At 43.2% G+C, this 18,334-nt stretch overlaps 1 protein-coding gene across 1 annotated transcript in view; it reads right to left on the reverse strand.

The window, feature by feature from the left end:
* The window catches only part of ryr2a (ryanodine receptor 2a (cardiac)), a 707,940-nt gene that overhangs the window by 252,586 nt on the left and 437,020 nt on the right, over nt 1–18,334 (reverse strand). Inside the window, exons 29-33 of the mRNA XM_068045285.1 lie at nt 16,765–16,973; nt 14,912–15,264; nt 4,659–4,776; nt 3,521–3,681; nt 1,360–1,519 (exon numbers count right to left, since the gene is read on the reverse strand). Of these exons, the coding sequence (XP_067901386.1) occupies nt 1,360–1,519; nt 3,521–3,681; nt 4,659–4,776; nt 14,912–15,264; nt 16,765–16,973 (1,001 nt within the window). The remainder of the gene's footprint in view (nt 1–1,359; nt 1,520–3,520; nt 3,682–4,658; nt 4,777–14,911; nt 15,265–16,764; nt 16,974–18,334) is intronic.

The following is an 18,334-nucleotide window of genomic DNA, read 5'->3' on the forward strand; positions in this document are numbered from 1 at the left end:
TTTTTGATCCCCGCTCCAAACTTCATTCCCTCGTTATTGACTCCCTTCTTCTCCCTGGCAACTGTCTGAGATTAAACCAGACTGTGTGCAACCTTAGTGTCAAATCTGACCCTGAGGTTAGCTTCAAACCATGTATTTGCCCCATCACTAAAACCGTCTACTTCCACCTCCGTAACATTGCCCAACTTCAGCTCTGCCTTGGCTCATCTGCTGCTGAAACCTTTATTGATGTCTTTGTTACCTTCAGACTTGACTATTCCAATTCACTTCTAGCTGGTCTCTACATTCTACCCTCTGTAATCATTTACCTATCATCCCTGTGCTCACTGACCTATACTGGCTCCCGGTCAAGCAACATGTTGATTTAAAAATTCTCATCCTTCTTTTCAAATCCCTCTGTGGCCTCACCCCTCCCTCTCTCTGTAATGCCCTCCGACCCCACAATCTGCACTCATCTACTTTTGGCCTCTTGAGCATCCCCGATTTTAATCAGTCCACCCCTGGTGGCCGTGCCTTCAGTTGCCTAGGCCCTAAACTCTGAATTCCCTCCCTACATCTCTCCACCTCTCTACTTTGCTTTCCTCCTTTAAAACACTGCTTAAAACCTAGCTCTTTGACCAAACTTTTGGTCATCTGTCCAAATATCTCCTTATGTGGCTCAGTGTGATATTTTGTTTTATAATGCTCCTGTGAAATGCCTTGGGACATTACCTTAAAAGTGCTATATAAGTATAAGTTGTTGTTGATGATGCAAGATGCTGGTACAATCTGAGAGTAGCCATGTTGTGCCACACGGTGAAGCTATACAGTGGGGGTTAGCTTCACTGATAACCTCACACAGCAAATTCCCAATCTCCACTGGATTGTCTGGGTTAGATGTGAAGTGTAGGTAAAGTGTTTCAACCCGCATCACTTTTGCATATCTTCTGGTGTCCAGTCACAGAGTGTCATTAGCAGAGAAGACGGCTGACTGATTATCCACTCTGTCATGGAATAACATGTAAAGTGGTGCAGTAAAATAACTAAATCAGGAAACACATTTTCACACAGAGGGTGGCTGAAATCTGGAACTCGTTCCCCAAAAGGCTGCGGATGCTCGGACAATTGAAACTTAAGACCAAGCTCCATAGATTTTCCTTAGGTTAAGTGTATCAAGGATAAAGATCAAAGTGCAAAGGGTAAATGGAGGCAAGAATATCAAAGGATATGGAGCTAAAGTGGGTGAATGGAGTGGGGGTTCAGATTAGCCTTGATCGTTTGATTGATGCAACAGGTTCGAGGGACTGAACAGCCTACTCCCGTTCCTATGTAGACAACAAAATGCTATTCGTTCCATTTAATTTGAGTCCTTTGACATACCTGATAATATGTATTTAATTCCTTGCCATTGGCTGTGAATGTCAGTAAACCGCTTGCTGTATCCACCAGGCAGCCTATTTCCAGCCCATTGTTATTACGTCCTTGCCCAGGGCTCATGCTTTCTCCCGCCCACACCATGTAGCAGTTACTTCGTTTGACGCTGCATTGGAAAAACATTTACAGAAAAACTCATCAGTGCTGCAATGTGTGTGGGCAGATATAGCGATGCCTAGAGTCAAACAGCTTTAGCTGTAAGTGTAGTTCTTCTGTAGCTAATCACATCTTTCTGTCTCTGACATGAAAGCATTTCTTAGTTCAGCAACTGTAGCTGTGAGTTTCGCTGACATCATTTCTTCCCCCATCTGTTGTTTTTTTCCTCAGGCCACGACTAGGCTGTGGTTCCATGATCTCCCACAGCCCTCCAGTATGTCACACAAGTGATCATTCTATATTTGTGAGTCTAGGCAATGGGTCTTGCCAGGCAATTTAATCATGTGAGCAACACAGCCAAGCCCTTGATCTCTACCTGTGCAATTTCTAGTTTGTATCAAACAGGGCTGTGAATTTCGGATTTTTTTCTCCTGTTAACACTGGGGCAGCGAGATCAACTGTAGTGCTGTCCTGATTGCGAACACAAGGATACCACACTTAGAATAGAACCATGTTCAGCCATGCAGCTCACTATCAATTGGGCAGATACTTATCATTATGTCATTGGGGTGTTTGCCTGATATCTTTATGCTACATGTGACAATCTAATTCCAGTATTAATCAGAACATTTTCACAACAATTTGTTTAATGCTTTAATAAGAAGTAGTGGCATTAGGCAGATTGGTTCAAACTTACAGAGTAACTTAAAGTAGGTGATTTTCAGTTGATTACAAAACAGGCGGCCAACAGCTGGAAATCAGGGTGGAGGCACCTTAACTGCTCCATTGAAGCCATGGCCCACCTGATGTAATTTTCAGAGTGGCCTATAAGTAGGTGAACACCCAACCCACTTTGTTTCCAGCAGGATGTTGACTGTTCAAATATGCAAGTTGGGGTACTACATCAGTTGTAGGTTCCCAATTACAATCTCACCCATTTATAACAGATACTGAGTAACCTAACCAGTGATCCTCAAAGGGACCACCGATAGCTGCTTACAAAACAGTTGAAAAAATTTTTACTTTTTATTTTTGGGGGCCTATTAAAAGCTTCAGCCTGCTGCTCGCTCACAGAATCACCTCCCACCCTCTAAGCTCTGGAATTCCATCCCTAAAACTTTCCTCCTTAAGATACTCCTTAAAATCTACCGCTTTGACCAAGCTTTTGGCCACCAGTCCAAAAGCCTCCTTATGGGGGTCAGTGTCAAATTATATTTGATAATCCTCCTGTTAAGCATCTTGGGATGTTTTACCACATTGAGGGTGCTACATGAATGGAAGTTGTTGTTGACACAACCTCAATGCATGTGCACCGTCTTTCCTCTGTCAGTGAATTGTCATACCTTCATCTCTTCCAAGCCCTTTGCAATGTAGCCTCTAATTTCTCTTTGTTGTGTGCAGCCTGTTGGTTGCACTGTGCAGTACATTCAAGATTGCTGCGTGGCTGCCCACACATGCAGTTTAAAGAGAATATTGGCTGTGCACAGCCTGTTTGTTGCACTGCGCAGTACCTACTGGATTGCTGCACACCCATGCAGCTTAAAGAGAACATTACTTGAGATGCAACAAGTCTTGATTATTTCAATGCTTCACATGACACATCTTTACTCACAGGTCCAACCAACAGCTGACGCCATTACGTCTGATTCTCCTCCTTGTTCATCCTTCTATATCTATTCACAATCTTGGCCTCATCATCACAAATGAATTACTAAAACTATCATCAAGAAACCTAGATTCTCTTTCATGCTGAATGCTTATCTTCCCTTTAACAGCTCAACTCAATTTAAAACCTCATTCAGCTAAGTCTCAAATACTACTCCCATATCTAGGGAGACATCTTTCTTGGATACGTGGACTGTATAGAAGGAAAAAGCTTCTTTCTTCCCACGTCAATAAAACAAGTCCTGGCGGGGAGATACTCCTTATTTTCTCCTTCGTTCAATTGCATGGTCAAGAATACTGAGTGCGCAGGCATATTACAATTCCTTTTCGACAGCACAACCCTTACCTTTCATGGACCTTCCCCTTCTCATCTCCTAATGTTACTGTCACAGTGCGAACCTTCTCCAGGTCATAAGCAGTGTCATACTGATGAAAATCTGAGGTGATCCAACCAACCCAAACATTAGTTGGCTCCTGACCAGGAAATATTCTCACAGAATAATAGTACTGCAAAAAAAGGAAACTTTTATTAGGAGAGAGGCTCTAACTCCAAATTTTGTAACACCTATCCATGTTTTCAACTTCAAATGTCAAAATCATTCACTGCCACTCTATTGGAGGGAGAGTATAAACATGACATCAGAGGCACAGAATGTTACCTTGCAATGTGGTTTCACTCACATACTCCAGTGACAAAACAGCTTCGTATTGCTGGCTTGTATGGACTTTGCCCAGACACTGGAAAAAGTCCTTGACAAGAAATATAACGTACTTGGAGGTGGTGGTGGGGGGGGGGGGGGGGGGGGGTGCGGGGTAACTGTCCCTTTGCAGAGTTGTGTAGCACAGATATTCAATGTCACATTCACTGTGTTACACAGCTGCCACCTTCCTCTGAATTAAACCCCACCATATAAATAGGGAAAATTCAGATCACGGGAAGCCAAGACATTTGTAGAACTGCTTCCAGTAGAAATTATTCTGCAGTGTAAATGAAGTAACAAGTGTTATATTTTGAAAGAGAAACAGGAGGAAAGGATTGATGTCAGCAGAGACTCAGTCAAGCAGTCAAATGTGGCATGTAGCTGCCAATGCTCAATATAAAAGCACTCATCTTACAGTTATAACGAAGATATGTTTCAATTTTGTTTCCACTACTTTTTAAATGAAAGTAACACATATCTACAACTGTCATTTTCTGTACCCCAAAACCAGGCTGTAGGAACAGTGGCTGAAAGAAATGAAAAATTGAATAAATGATACATGCTCCAATTGTTTATTATTCAAGATTTTTTTTATTATTTCACATCCATTTATGTTTTATAAAATACTGGACAACAGCAGGTAAATCGATGGGATCCAGAAGTTGTTTTCTAATTAATCATGTATATGAAAACTGGTTCACAAACATCTTAACAAATAAAAATGCTTAAAATATTTGATTAAAATATAATCCTGCTTGAGGATGACCATCATAAACCACTTACTGTTGTTGTCTGCATCAGAAAGTCATAATCATCCCTATCATCTGCCAGTACCTCCTCCGTAAGTCGTGTTGAAGAGTGAGTCAAGTTATAATCAGGTTTTGTCCTTTTTAACATAAACCTGAAAAAAGAGGTGTTTTATTAGTGAGCAGCAATATGTTCTGTAGCACTGTTATATACACCAGTAGTACGTCATCTTAACAAAAACGTTTCATCCACTAGTGGCTCTATATATATGTTGTCCTCATTACAAGCGAAGTTATATAGCTTGCAGCAAATCAGAGAAGGGGCCAGATTTTCAAATGCCTGTGGGGTTGGCACCGGGTTCGGATGCGATTTCTGGATCCTGACACCTCTGGACAGACTTCATTTTTAAAGTCTGGCTGGGATGGGAGTGGGGGGGGGGTGGTGGGGAGGAACGGGGAACCCGCTTGCCTCCAATTAATGTTCCTTAAGCTCCTACAGGAACTTGTTAAGGTGCTGGGGAGGTCGGGACTGTCATTTCCAATTTTGATACCGACGAACCCAAACGTCTGGTACACTAAGGAGCCGCCTGCTCTCTTTGGAAAGGCCAAAGCAGGCCCCATCATGGCTGCTGTCTGCCTTTGCTGCTCACACTCTGCCGGCAGCTCCCACCTCCTGGAAACGCTTGGCGCCGCTAATTGGGTGCCGAGCTCGCCTCTTGCCCAATTAGGGCATTAACATATCAAGATAGTGTCGCGTAAGCGACGCAGTTGAGGCACGGGATCAGGGCCCAGAAATCAACCAGGCGTCAGGTTCCTAACCCGGTTTTGAAAATCCAGCCCAAGGTTTATTCTCCCTGTTTCTGGTCAACCCAGGATGTTGAGGTGGGGGATTCAATTCATAATGCCACCAAATTTCAAGGGAAAGTAGTTAGATGCTCTTTTGCTGGAGGTAGTCTTTGCCTGGCACTTGTGTGTTGTGAATGTTACTTACCACTTATCAGCCCAAACCTGAACGTTGTCCAGGTCTTGCTGCAGGTGAGTACAGATTGCTTCATTACCCGAGGAGTCACAAATGGAACTGAACATTGTGCAATCATCAGTGAACATTCCCACTTCTGACCTCATGATGGAAGGTCATGGAAGAAGCAAAGATGTTTGGGCCTAGGACACTACCCTGAGGAACTCCTGCAATGATATCCTAAGGCTGAAATGATGTAGGTTCCAGTCAACATTTGGGCACGAATGTCATGCAGCTCTGCCAGTGAGCATGTTACAAGGCATAGCCCTTGTTCCCAAGCCAGTCTCTCACTTGCCGTGCAGATGCAAAGATTAAGAGATGAGGATTGGTGCAATATGAAAGCATCAAAACGGCTGCCAGGAAAGTGGACACAAATTGGCTGATGCTCTGCTCATGATCACACACAGTTACACATTAAAGTAATGGAAGGTGTCATGCAGTCCCCCACCTGCCAAGAATGAGGCATATTAATTTTGTCATGTGAACATTGATTTTAAACTATTACTGGAGTGAAGAAATGACTTATTTGAAGATCACGAGACACTGGGCTGGAAGGATATTTGCATACTAAGAGATGCTGCTTGTTGAGATAAAGGGCTATTCCCCGCTCCAATTAACCCAAATGGATTTCGATCACCAGACATTGAAGATGTAAGGAAGCGCATTCCAGGCCCTGCTAGGATGATACAATCCACAGAGCCAGGACTGGTTAAACCAGCTGGTCACATGACTGGCTGGTCCAGGTTTTTTGAACTACCCACAGGACAGTTTGAATGAAGAAGGCAGTGTGCAACTGAAGCTGAAATAAGCAAGTCTCTCGCCTGGCTGTCTCTCTCTCTCTCTCTCTCTCTCTCTCTTTCTCCCAAGCCACCAGACCCACGGAAGACATGTAAACCTCAAGAGAGAAAAGACATTGGAACAAGTTGAAGCGTGAACTGGGCCCCAACGAACTGCAAGACTTACCAGCAACCAAAGACTCCACATTGAACTTAAAGGACTATATATACCAGATATTGCCTCAAACTTTTCCCCTTTATTCCTTCTACTTTTTCTGTCTCTATCTGCATGTGTGTTTATCACGTATGCATGCTAGCAAAGTTGCGTCGCATATTCATAGTCGTAAACCGGATTAGAGTTTAAGATTAATAAACTTCTACCTTTCTTGTTTAAATCTAAGGAAACCTGTTTGATTTCTTTTCCTGACAATTGGAGTCGTGAACAAGGATTCACCAAAACACAGCGTTTTAAAATTAAACCCTGTTACAATTAAATCAGGCAAAGGCTGAGAGGGAACCCCCAGACCCCTTCTCACCTGGTCGTAACAAAGGCTTAATAGTTCACGAAGGCAGTGAGCTCATATTTAACTCATGGTGATTTGTGTGTCGGCACTGATGCCCGGGACTTGGACACAGCCGCAATATGCAAACCCTGGTGTCCTAACCTGTTGTTTCCAGTTGGCCATGGTGAACATGATAAACTCATCTGCTTTACCCAACATGGCATCAATGACTTGCTTCAGGAACCATAAACTGTAGACTGACTGATATTGCTGATAAAGCTTGTTGTTGCCTGGAAGGAGCTGGAGACAACAAATTTGAGAGCTGTCGTAAGTTTGACCACAACAAGCCGTCGGTTGCAGCTCTGGTTGCAAGAGGCAGCACTGGTCTGTGACAGCCTTCCTTATGCACTGCTCCTCTGAGAACTGCAGGTATTGTCACTGGTGGCCTATACACCCTGCGAGGTTTCCTTCTCAAAAATAAATCAAGGTTGACACTCTAACGCAGTATCGAGGGAGTGTGGAAGTGTCAGAGGTGCCACTTTTCGGATGAGATGTTAAACCGAGGCCCTATCTGCCCTCTCAGGTAGCCATAAAAGATGCAATGGCACTATTTCGAAGAAGAGCAAGGGAGTAATCCCTGGTGTCCTGACCAACATTTATTCCTCAATCACCATCAATAAAATAGATTATCCGGTCATTATCCCATTGCTGTTTGTGAGAGCTTGCTATGGGTTAATTAACTGCCTCATTTCCTACATTACAACAGTGACTACATTTCAAAAGTACTTCATTTGGCTTTAAAGCACTTTCAGACATCCAGTGGTCATGAAAAGTGCTATATAAATGCAAGTCTTTCTTTCTTCCTTTCTGCTGTCCTTTCAGCTGTAGCTAGATGTGGTCTTTCAGCCTGTTGTTGCTACTCTTTTTCCTCAAGTCAGAATAGAATGGTCAAAAGAATCCCCACTTTTAGAAATGGCTAGCACCTCCTTAACCTTACTGAAGGCTGTCCAGACACAAGAAGTTAAAAAAGTCATTTTGCACCCAAGTAAGACTATGAACTAACAGCAAGATGTCTGCCAAACATTTACAGCAATTTAAAGGAGAGAAGGTGAGTGTCCTTTTAAGTGGCTCTGCTGTTGGCTGCTTGCCACCCTGCACTGCCCATGATTTGTGGGCGAGTTCAAGAAGGCAGCGCTGAGTCAGATGAAAGTGGCGTTTGGGTCCTAAGTGAGATGTGGACGCTCACTAATATGTTAGTTAGGTCCCCTGGAGGAGTGCTGGCTGCCACAATCACAGCCTGTCCACAAGTTGCAATAGGTGGGCTTCAGATGCAAAACTGAGCCCACAGACGACAACACACACCATATGAATCACTGACAACAATGAAAAGATACTGATGAATATTGCAGCCCGGATAAGTAACACCGTTGAATTAATAAACCATTGGAGCAAGCGGCATCAACTAGATAAATAACTTTCTAGAGCTGCGGGAACCAGATAACCAAATAATTAGTAACTGCAAATTAAACATAGAAGTGGGTACCAATGAATTAATAAATTCAGAGACCAGCAGGCAAAGCACCAAACTGTTAAAATATTGGAATATCAGATAGCAATGAATTATTAAATTCGTACAGACCAACAAATCAAAAAGTGAATGCAGCAGACAAAATGGTAAGTGAATTGGAGTATTCAGTGTGAGTGAATTAATTAAGTAATAGTGTAGAAGATGCAAGAACAAGGTAACTAATTAATGGAAAGCTGGCACTGGTGAATTAATAAACTCATAGAGCAGCAAGGTACACCAACAATGAATCAATAGAGCAACTGGAACCAGTGATTAATAAATGAAGAGTGAGATCAATAAAGTAATGGAGCAACAATAAAACAATAAACAAATAAAATAATGGAATAGTTGTTAACAAATTAATATATTTGCAGGGCAGCAGCCACACCACAGAATTAGTGCAATTGTCCAGCACTAGTAAATTAATTAATTAATGCAGTAGCAGGCACAACTGATGAAATAATAAATTCATAGAGCAATGTGCACAACAACAGATAAATCATTGGAATACCAATTAATAAAGTAATGGAGAAGTGGGGTAGACCAACAATTCAATAAGTCAATGGAAGAGCAGGTCCCAGTGAATTAAAAGTTCATACAGGGATGGGCTAACCAACAAATCAATGGATTATTGGAGTAATTGACACGCCAACAAGTCAACAAATGAAGGGAGCAGCAAACACCCATGAATTAATACTTTCATATAACAGAGGGCATACCACCAAATCAATAAATTAATCGGGCAGTGGAAAGCTATTGAGCAGACCCTTGCTGGATTGCAGTTCTGGTTGCCTAATCATAGGAAGAATCTTATTGCTCATGAGATTACTGAAAGAAACAACAAGGATGATTTCATAGATCAAGAATTGAAGTTATAAGGCAACGCTAAATCGATAGGGCTTGCCTTGTTTTTGGAATCTGATTTGGAGATAGCCTAAGTTTTTAAGAGCATCACCGAGAATTTCCCAGATGTTCTCCCGACCGACTGCCGTAATTTTGATCAGTGGAAACACTAGACAGGTGAATAAACTGGGTTTCCTCTGAAGTTGGGGCAACCAATCAGAAGATTCCCCCAAGGAAATTCCGAGTATATAAATCTATTTATTTGAAGGGAATTGGCAAATTCGATCTAAGAAACTACTCACCATATTGAACGACGTAACTACCAGCGGACACAAAGTAAAAATTAGGAAGATATGTGACAGTGTGGGAAGATACTGGATGACTGATTGAACCTGCTGACTAAATGTATCCAGCATCAAGCATACACACTCCAGCTCAATTTTTTCTGGCAAAATGGATAGAAACCTTGACTATCCTTACTAGGAATATGAGTAATCTTTGGAGATCACACCACAGATAGAATGGCTCAGCAGCTGGTAACCCTGATCTGTGAGAATATAATAATTCTCTTTAATCTGCATACGTTTAAGAAGGGAAATCAGCAGAGATCTTCACTCTTCAAATGTAATAGGAGTGAATTTCCTGAGACTGTCTCCCACTGTGGCACTGCAACTTTGGCGGAAATCCCTGTTAGTGCAAAGAACAAAGAAAATTACAGCACAGGAACAGGCCCTTCGGCCCTCCAAGCCTACCCCGATCCAAATCCTCTATCTAAACCTGTCACCTATTTTCTAAGGGTCTGTATCTCTTTACTTCCTGCCCATTCATGTATCTGTCTAGATACATCTTAAAAGACGCTATCGTGCCTGTGTCTACCACCTCCGCTGGTAATGCGTTCCATGCACCCACCACCCTCTGCGTAAAGAACTTTCCACGCATATCCCCCCTAAACTTTTCCCCTCTCACTTTGAACTCGTGTCCCCTAGTAATTGAATCCCCCACTCTGAGAAAAAGCTTCTTGCTATCCAACCTGTCTATACCTCTCATGATTTTGTACACCTCAATCAGGTCCCCCCTCAACCTCCGTCTTTCTAATGAAAATAATCCTAATCTACTCAACCTCTCTTCATAGCTAGCGCCCTCCATACCAGGCAACATCCTGGTGAACCTCCTCTGCACCCTCTCCAAAGCATCCACATCCTTTTGGTAATGTGGCGACCAGAACTGCACGCAGTATTCCAAATGTGGCCGAACCAAAGTCCTATACAACTGTAACATGACCTGCCAACTCTTGTACTCAATACCCCGTCCGATGAAGGAAAGCATGCCGTATGCCTTCTTGATCACTCTATTGACCTGCGTTGCCACCTTCAGGGAACAATGGTCCTGAACACCCAAATCTCTCTGGACATCAATTTTCCCCAGGACTTTTCCGCCAACAAGGGTTTCCGCCAAACCTCCCCACCAAGTTACGGCTGTGCTGTAGGGGAAGCCCTGAAGAACTTTCACTGCCATAGAGTTGGTATTCTAACAAAGAAGGCAATATAGTTGAGCTCTATAGAAAATATATTTCCAAAGAGAGATACTGGCAAGAAGGCAAGTAGGTGGGGCTCATTTATAAAAAAGGGATGAAGCTTGTTTGGACCTTGTCACCTATTCTGGCCACTGAAATGTAAAATAACTTTTGAGAAAATTCTTTTGTTCCAGTATTTCTTCAAAAGATTTTGGAAACAATAACTTGAACTGTGTCTAAGGCCATCAAGGGCATGAGACTGATCAGAGAGTTTAAGCTCAAATTTAACATTGCCCGCCCATTGGAAATATGTTCTCAACACGTTTGTGCCAGGTGCTATTGAAACCCTGCTGCTTTGTTACAGCAAAAAACTCCCGGCACAAGCAGGTGGGGGCCTCATTAATATTTAAATGTCAGGGTCCGACAATGTCATTCAGATCCCAACATGGTATTTGAACCACAGAGCACCAGGCCTGCCAGTGAAAACCTGCGATATGCAAAACCAGGACCAGAAGAGGCCAGGTAAGTTTAATTATTTAATTAAGGTTTCCCCATGGGGCAGGAAGAGCACGAGTGCTTCTCCTGACCGAACATGAACAATTTGAGCCTCTGCTGCCCCAGGCTTCTTCCCCTGACTACAACTATATCTGGACTCTGCCATTCACCTGTTACCATAGGCTGAGGGCTGTTCCTTCATATCCCTGGTGGCAGCCTTCTGCCCCTTCAAAATCCCACTAACCATCCAGGTTGCAATTCCTACCGACTTTGGGTGGGCAAATTTTTTTTTTTAGAACAGGTCCAAGAGATAAAATGGCTCAGAACTCATGCCAGTGGCATCATGGGCACTTCCTGTCCCACCCACTCCCTCAGCCCTTGCCCCAGGAGTTACCACCGCTTCCAAGTGGCGCTGCTGGGAACTGAAGCCTCTGATTGGCCGTCAGCTCCTGGAGGCAAGACATCCTGCCTCTGAGCAGCGGAAGTCCTGCCTGGGGCCAGTTAAAGGCCTGGGCCATGCAAATTAGTTGCATGGCTTCCAGGCATGCTCATCCCCGACTTTTCAGGTGGTAAGCGGGGCCTCGACTGCCACATAAATTTCCAGCTTCGATTATATCGTGACCCATGCTATATTCTAGTAAACTGGAGTACAATGACAACAGATCTCTGCTCAGCCCCTGTCTCTGTTACCTGGATATTGGACAAGGTAAAGGCACATTGTGGATCATAGCACATGTGAAATGCACTTATGGGATTGGTCAATTACATTGAAATCAAGGAAATAGCTTCTGGGATTTTTTTAAAATAAGAAAAGCCAAAAAATGTAAAAATGTAATTTAAAAAGCCTCCATGTTAAAGGCTGTGGACAGCTAAAGTTAACTCTAACCCCAGATTGGCTTCTGTCTCTGAGTCAGCCTGGTAACTTCCTTAAAGAGGATGGAAAGTCCTGGGTAGGGCAGAACATTTTGTTCAGTTACCATCCCCACCTGCCACCAACCCCTACACTGCAACAAAAATAATTTTTCATGTATCTTTAAAAGGGATAAGATTTTCATAGACAACACTCTAGTGACATTATTTCCAGCATAATCATCTCAAAATAGTCAGCTCCACAATTCTATTCTTTTCAGTTCTTTCATCTTTGCACACGACAGCAGTGGCAAAATTGCTGCAGCATGTTTTGATTACTGCATCCATTCCATCACTGCAGAAGCAGCACCACAGTAATCAGTAAAACATTTTAAAGGCTGACCAACTAAAAATTGACAGCCCTCTTTGTAACTGCACCATGGTCAGTAGTCATGAATATAATCTACAGCATTAAATTGTACCTCTGGATAAGAAGCTGACCCCAATGCACATCATACATCACAAACTGATCCTGCAACAAATAATCATTGCTCTGATATTTCCGAATCACTGTGGTCAGTGCTCCCAAGGAAGCTGTGGGATTTTGGAGTTTAAGAATAAATGCACTCAGTTCCAATATGTTGTGCCCCTTTACTATGGATCAATGACAATTATTAGGACAGCTGCAAAAATAAAATATATTAAGAGGTTTTACATTTTAAGCTGTTCGAGGAAATCTTCTGACATCCTTCCCGCAAGTCATGTAATGAAACAAACATTTGAGAAATACTTTCACAGTTAGCAATGTGCATTCTATATGAGTATGCACACCATAGCCGGAATTTTACAGTGGATGGATGGGAGCCAGACTCTGACGTGAAAGTCGGTGGTGAACCCGCTTCCGCCTAGCCTGGGGATCCATCCGGTATTTTACGGATCCCCAGGCTTTAACTGTCCCGAGGCAGGACTTCCACCCACTTGCGGGAGGAGGTCCCGCCTCAGTGAGCTGCCGCCAATCAGCGGGCCGGCAGCTCTTAGTCCCAGCAGTGCCACCAGGAGCGGTGGCCACTGCTGGGACTGCAGCCCAGCCGACACAATGGATCGAGGAGGGAAGGTAAGTAGGTGCATGCCTCACCAGGGGGATCGGTCCTTCCCTGGTGAGGCTAGAGTGGTCCTTTGGGGGGAGGGGGGTGTCAGGTCCCGGGGGTGGGTTGGGAGGCGGGGACAGCCCTCAATTGGGCACCCTGTGCCCAACTGCCATGTCCCCCCCCCCGGGGCGCGGAAAGCCCGGCAGCTATCGCCGGGCGGCCTTTCACGTTCCCAGCACACCCACTTGCCACAGGTAAAATACCCGTGGAGGCGGGCGAGGGCCCTTAAGTGGCCGTTAAGTGGCCACATAAGGGTCTTGATTGGCCTCGGGTGGGTCGGCCTCCTGGAGCCTGCCACTCAATTTTACTCCACCCCCAAGCCACCATCCGACCTGCTGGGACGGCGTAAAATTCCGGCCCATTTTTACCTCAATCTGCAGTAGACATGAATTACTACACCCCTGTGAGGCTTACAACATGATTATATGACTTAGCTAGAATTTGATATTCAGCAGTCAAATTTCAACAAAATAACCAGCACTGTAATTATTAACAAAAAATAGCTCCACAACGGTTGCGTGGATAACTCCACCACCTGGTTTAACACTAAAGTGAGAACATCCAAGCCATTTTTTTTCATGGGCCACTTAGTACATAAGATAGACTGTCATGGGCCACATATACGGACAATAATATGATAAAGAGCTGGGCGTATTCACCATATTCACCAGTCCATTCAACAAGTTCTGCATCATAAAAGTAATTATCACTTCCAATCAATAAGACCCCATCTGGAAATGCATCCAAAAAGAGCAAAATAAACTATCAACCCATATTAAAAAAAATAAGAAAAGAGAATGTTGATTAAAGAGCTTCATGATCCCAGCTGAAAACTAAAGGATAGCCAATAAGTATGGGTGACATTAGCACATTTGTTGCACTGTTAAACTGTTTTGCCTACTCCCATTGCAGAGGAGTCATTTTGCATAAAGATGCAACTTGGTCTGTAAATGCCCAATTGTTTTGGCGATGGCAATAACTGAGGTGAAAATTGGATTCCACATTTATGATGTCTTGGTGCTAGCCAATAGTCTAAGATCCATCCCAAACTGCATTCAAAACAACTTCACTTAATTCCTCTAGCACCAAGTTCCATTTCTCTTGAGATAACTTGTGAAATGTTGTCTGTTTAATCTCTGGTAACCATCAGAAAGAGTAAAAACATATGAATTAGGAGCAGAAGTAGGCCATTCAGCCCTTCAAGCCTGCTCCGCCATTCAACAAGATCATGAGTGATCTGTTTGTGTTTCGAATTTCACTCTCCCATCCATCCCCGATAACCTTTGATTCTCTTGCCTAACAAGAATCTATCTACGCCCACATTAAAAATATTCAATGGCCCCGCCTCCACTACCTTCTTCGGCAGAGAGTTCCAAAGTCGCACAACTCTCTGAGAGAAAAAATTTCTCCTCATCTCTGCCCCCTAGTTCTGGACTCACCCACAAGAGGAAACATCCTTTCCACATCCACCTTGTCTAGACTGATCAGGATTCAAACTCAGCTTCCAAAGGTAAAAGGACAGTGTTCCAGTAAACTACTCTGAAACTGAAAACAACACCTACCAAATGAGTCACTCACCTCTGCTTCAGACGAGAAGGCTTTTCCTGATTATAATCCTTATGGTTGTTGAATTCTGTTTTGGCACTTTCTTTCTCTTTTTCTGATGTGGGTGAGGCTAGATGTCCATGTGCTGTTTTCATCAGAACTTCAAAATCTGAGTCTGCGTCATACTCTTCAATTACGTTTTTCTGAGGTAGAATATTGGTATTTGCCAGACCACCAATGGGCATCTTGCAGAATGCTTCTGCACATTCAATGGGCATGCTTAGGCGATAGAAAACAATGTCTGTGTGGCTGTTTTGAGATCCAAATGACCTTTGTATGACCTTCAGGCAGGGCGAGCTATCGACAGTGCCATCTATTCTTGTCACCTGGCACATAAATGCCACAGAAGGGTCAGCAAATTTATTCCTAATTTCAACATATTAATTAAAAAATGCAAAATAATGAATCTCACAACGTCGACATTCGTAGCAAACACATCTATAAAGATCTAATCAGTCATTCTGAAACAAGCCAAAATGTCATTTGCTTAAAATAAAAGGCCAAATTAGACGTGTTACTTAACATTTCGTCCATTAGACTGGTCATAAATTTCTGAACTGAAATTTTATTTAAATAACCTTATAACCTGTGAACAAAAAATTGGCCATAAAACTTTTGGCATAACGTGACCTGCAGCTGACATCTGCATGTGTTGTCAACTTGGCTCAACTGGTAGCATTTATCTTCATGAATCAGAGGGTCTCTTTTGTTCATTCATTCACTGATGTGGATGTCACGGCAAAGCCAGCATTTATTACCCATCCCTAATTGCCCTTGAGAAGTGGTGAACTGCTTTCTTGAAACGCTGCAGTCCGTGTGGTGAAGGTACTCCCACAATGCTCTCAGCTGGAGAGGGAATTCCAGGGTAGTGACTCAGCGACGATGAAGGAACAAAAGTATATTTCCAAGTCAGAATGATATGTGATTTGGAGGGGAACTTGGAAACAGCAGTGTTCACATGAGCCTGATGCCCTTGTCCTTTGAGGTGGTAGAGATTGCTCATGGGTATTGGACATGCTGTTGAAGAAGCCTTCCTGAGTTGCTGCAGTGTATCTTGTAGCTGGTACATACTGCTGCCACGTTGTGAGGGAGGTTAAAGCAGTGAATGTTTAAGGTGGTGGATGGGGTGCCAATAAAGTGGGCTGCTTTGCCTGGATGGTGTCAATCTTCTTGAGTAGTTGGAGCTGCACTCATCCAGGCAAGTAGAGTGTATTCCATCATACTCTTGACTTGTGCCTTGTAGATGGTGGAAAGGCATTGCGGAGTCAGGTGAGTTACTTGCCACAGAATGACCAGCCTCTGACCTGCTCTTGCAACCACAGTATTTATATGGCTGGTCCCCTTAACACCCAGGATATTGATGGTGGGGGATTCAATGATGGTAATGCCATTGAATGTCAAGAGGAGATGGTCACTGCCTTGTGTGGTGTGACTGTTACTTGCCACTTATCAGTCCAAACCTGGTCTTGCTGTATGTGGGCATGGACTGCTTCATTATCTAAAGAACTGCAACTGGAAGTGAACTAGAAGTACAGGATCTCTGAACTTTTCCCAGGTATTACAAGCATCAACTACACAATGCAAAGACATTCGGCACATGACTCAAAAGCTGAACCAGGGGTTGTACTTTAAAAGGGCACCATCAGTATTCACTCAAACTCAATCAACGTGAGATGCAATCTGCTTGAAACTTGTCACTGTGTTTCTGGTGCATGGCTTTAAATAAGCAAAGCTGACCAGAAATTTTTCTGACTCTTTCCCATTTCTTAGTGACAATGAAATACCTTCTTTAACCTGAGACTAAACCTGGATGCAGTCTGCCCTACCTCGACATGTTCATGGTTTGCTGGTACAGGTACAAACTGAGGCAGCCGTTTGCTAAACCACATTGTGATGTCCCTGTTCATGTTCACAGCAAAGGGCTCATAGCCTTCTTGTAGCCCACAAATAGTAAAGTACTTCAATGTGCCAACGTCATTCCCAAAGTTCATCCTGCCAACTTGAGAGAGCCCCAAGCTACACACCGGAATAAACCCTGTTGGGGAAGAAAAAGGAAAAAATTGATAGCAATTATTGTGGCACTCGCAGCACTAATGTAAGGCACACATTTAATAAATGTGGTGAAAAAAGAACACAAGACAACCTGGAGATAATTTTGACTTTGGGCAATGTTGAGATATCAGATCAGCCATGCTATATACATGTTTCTGAATTTTCATTTTCTTTGATGTCAATGGAAATGAGAACTGATGAATAATGTGTGACTGATCCAACATTTCCCGTTTTACACTATTGCCCAGAGTCAAAATTTTCCACCTTGTGTTTAAAATAGCTGAAAAATATGTAAATTATTTTCATTACACCATCTCCTACATTGATCTGTTTTGATTTCACAGGGTCTCTGGGTACTTCCTTTGTCAATTGCCCAGCTAACTACAGCATCAAAAAACATGGAAGAAATTATGGAATGGATAAATGTAACTGCTGCAATGACTATCAGAACTGAACGTACCATTATTGTACAAATTTTGAACAATCTCAAGTTTTAATTTCTTGGGATGTTTAGTATATAGGTCCAACAAAGCAGTTCTAGTGCAGCAGCTCCAGAACTATTATACACTGGCACAGGCTATACCAGTGGGGCTACAAACTGATCTTGCTCCATAATTCAAAGTCAGCTAATTTATGTACTTGGAAAAAGTTCCCAGCACATACTGCATGATGCACTAGGATAACACCATAATCAGTTAAAGAGCTGGCTGCCCTCAACACAGTGCCTGATTTCTTTTTAAAATAGTTTGCAGAAAAATGGCCCAATTTGCAGATTTATTTTATTTAGAGATACAGCACTGAAACAGGCCCTTCGGCCCACCGAGTCTGTGCCGACCATCAACCACCCATTTTTATACTAATCCTACACTAATCCCATATTCCTACCATATCCCCACCTGTCCCTATATTCCCCTACCACCTACCTATACGAGGGGCAATTTATAATGGCCAATTTACCTATCAACCTGCAAGTCTTTGGCATGTGGGAGGAAACCGGAGCACCCGGAGGAAACCCACGCAGACACAGGGAGAACTTGCAAACTCCACACAGACGTACCCAGAATTGAACCCGGGTCGCTGGAGCTGTGAGGCTGCGGTGCTAACCAGTGCGCCACTGTGCCGCCCTAAATTGATCCTTGAAGACCAAGATGCAGGAGGTCATGCACTGAAAGATTTTTTTTCCTGATTATTTTAAAACACGCATCACTAATGGGCACACAACTTGAGCAGAGTTGTGCAGACTTATCAATTGCTTTCTTGTCTTGCCCTTATTAGCATAGGACTGGGAGCCCTAATGAGACTTGTGCAGGTTCTATGCATCAACAGCACTTGGAAGCTACGCTA

The sequence above is a fragment of the Heterodontus francisci genome, chromosome 13 (genome assembly GCF_036365525.1).
Source record: "Heterodontus francisci isolate sHetFra1 chromosome 13, sHetFra1.hap1, whole genome shotgun sequence".
Taxonomy (NCBI): domain Eukaryota; kingdom Metazoa; phylum Chordata; class Chondrichthyes; order Heterodontiformes; family Heterodontidae; genus Heterodontus; species Heterodontus francisci.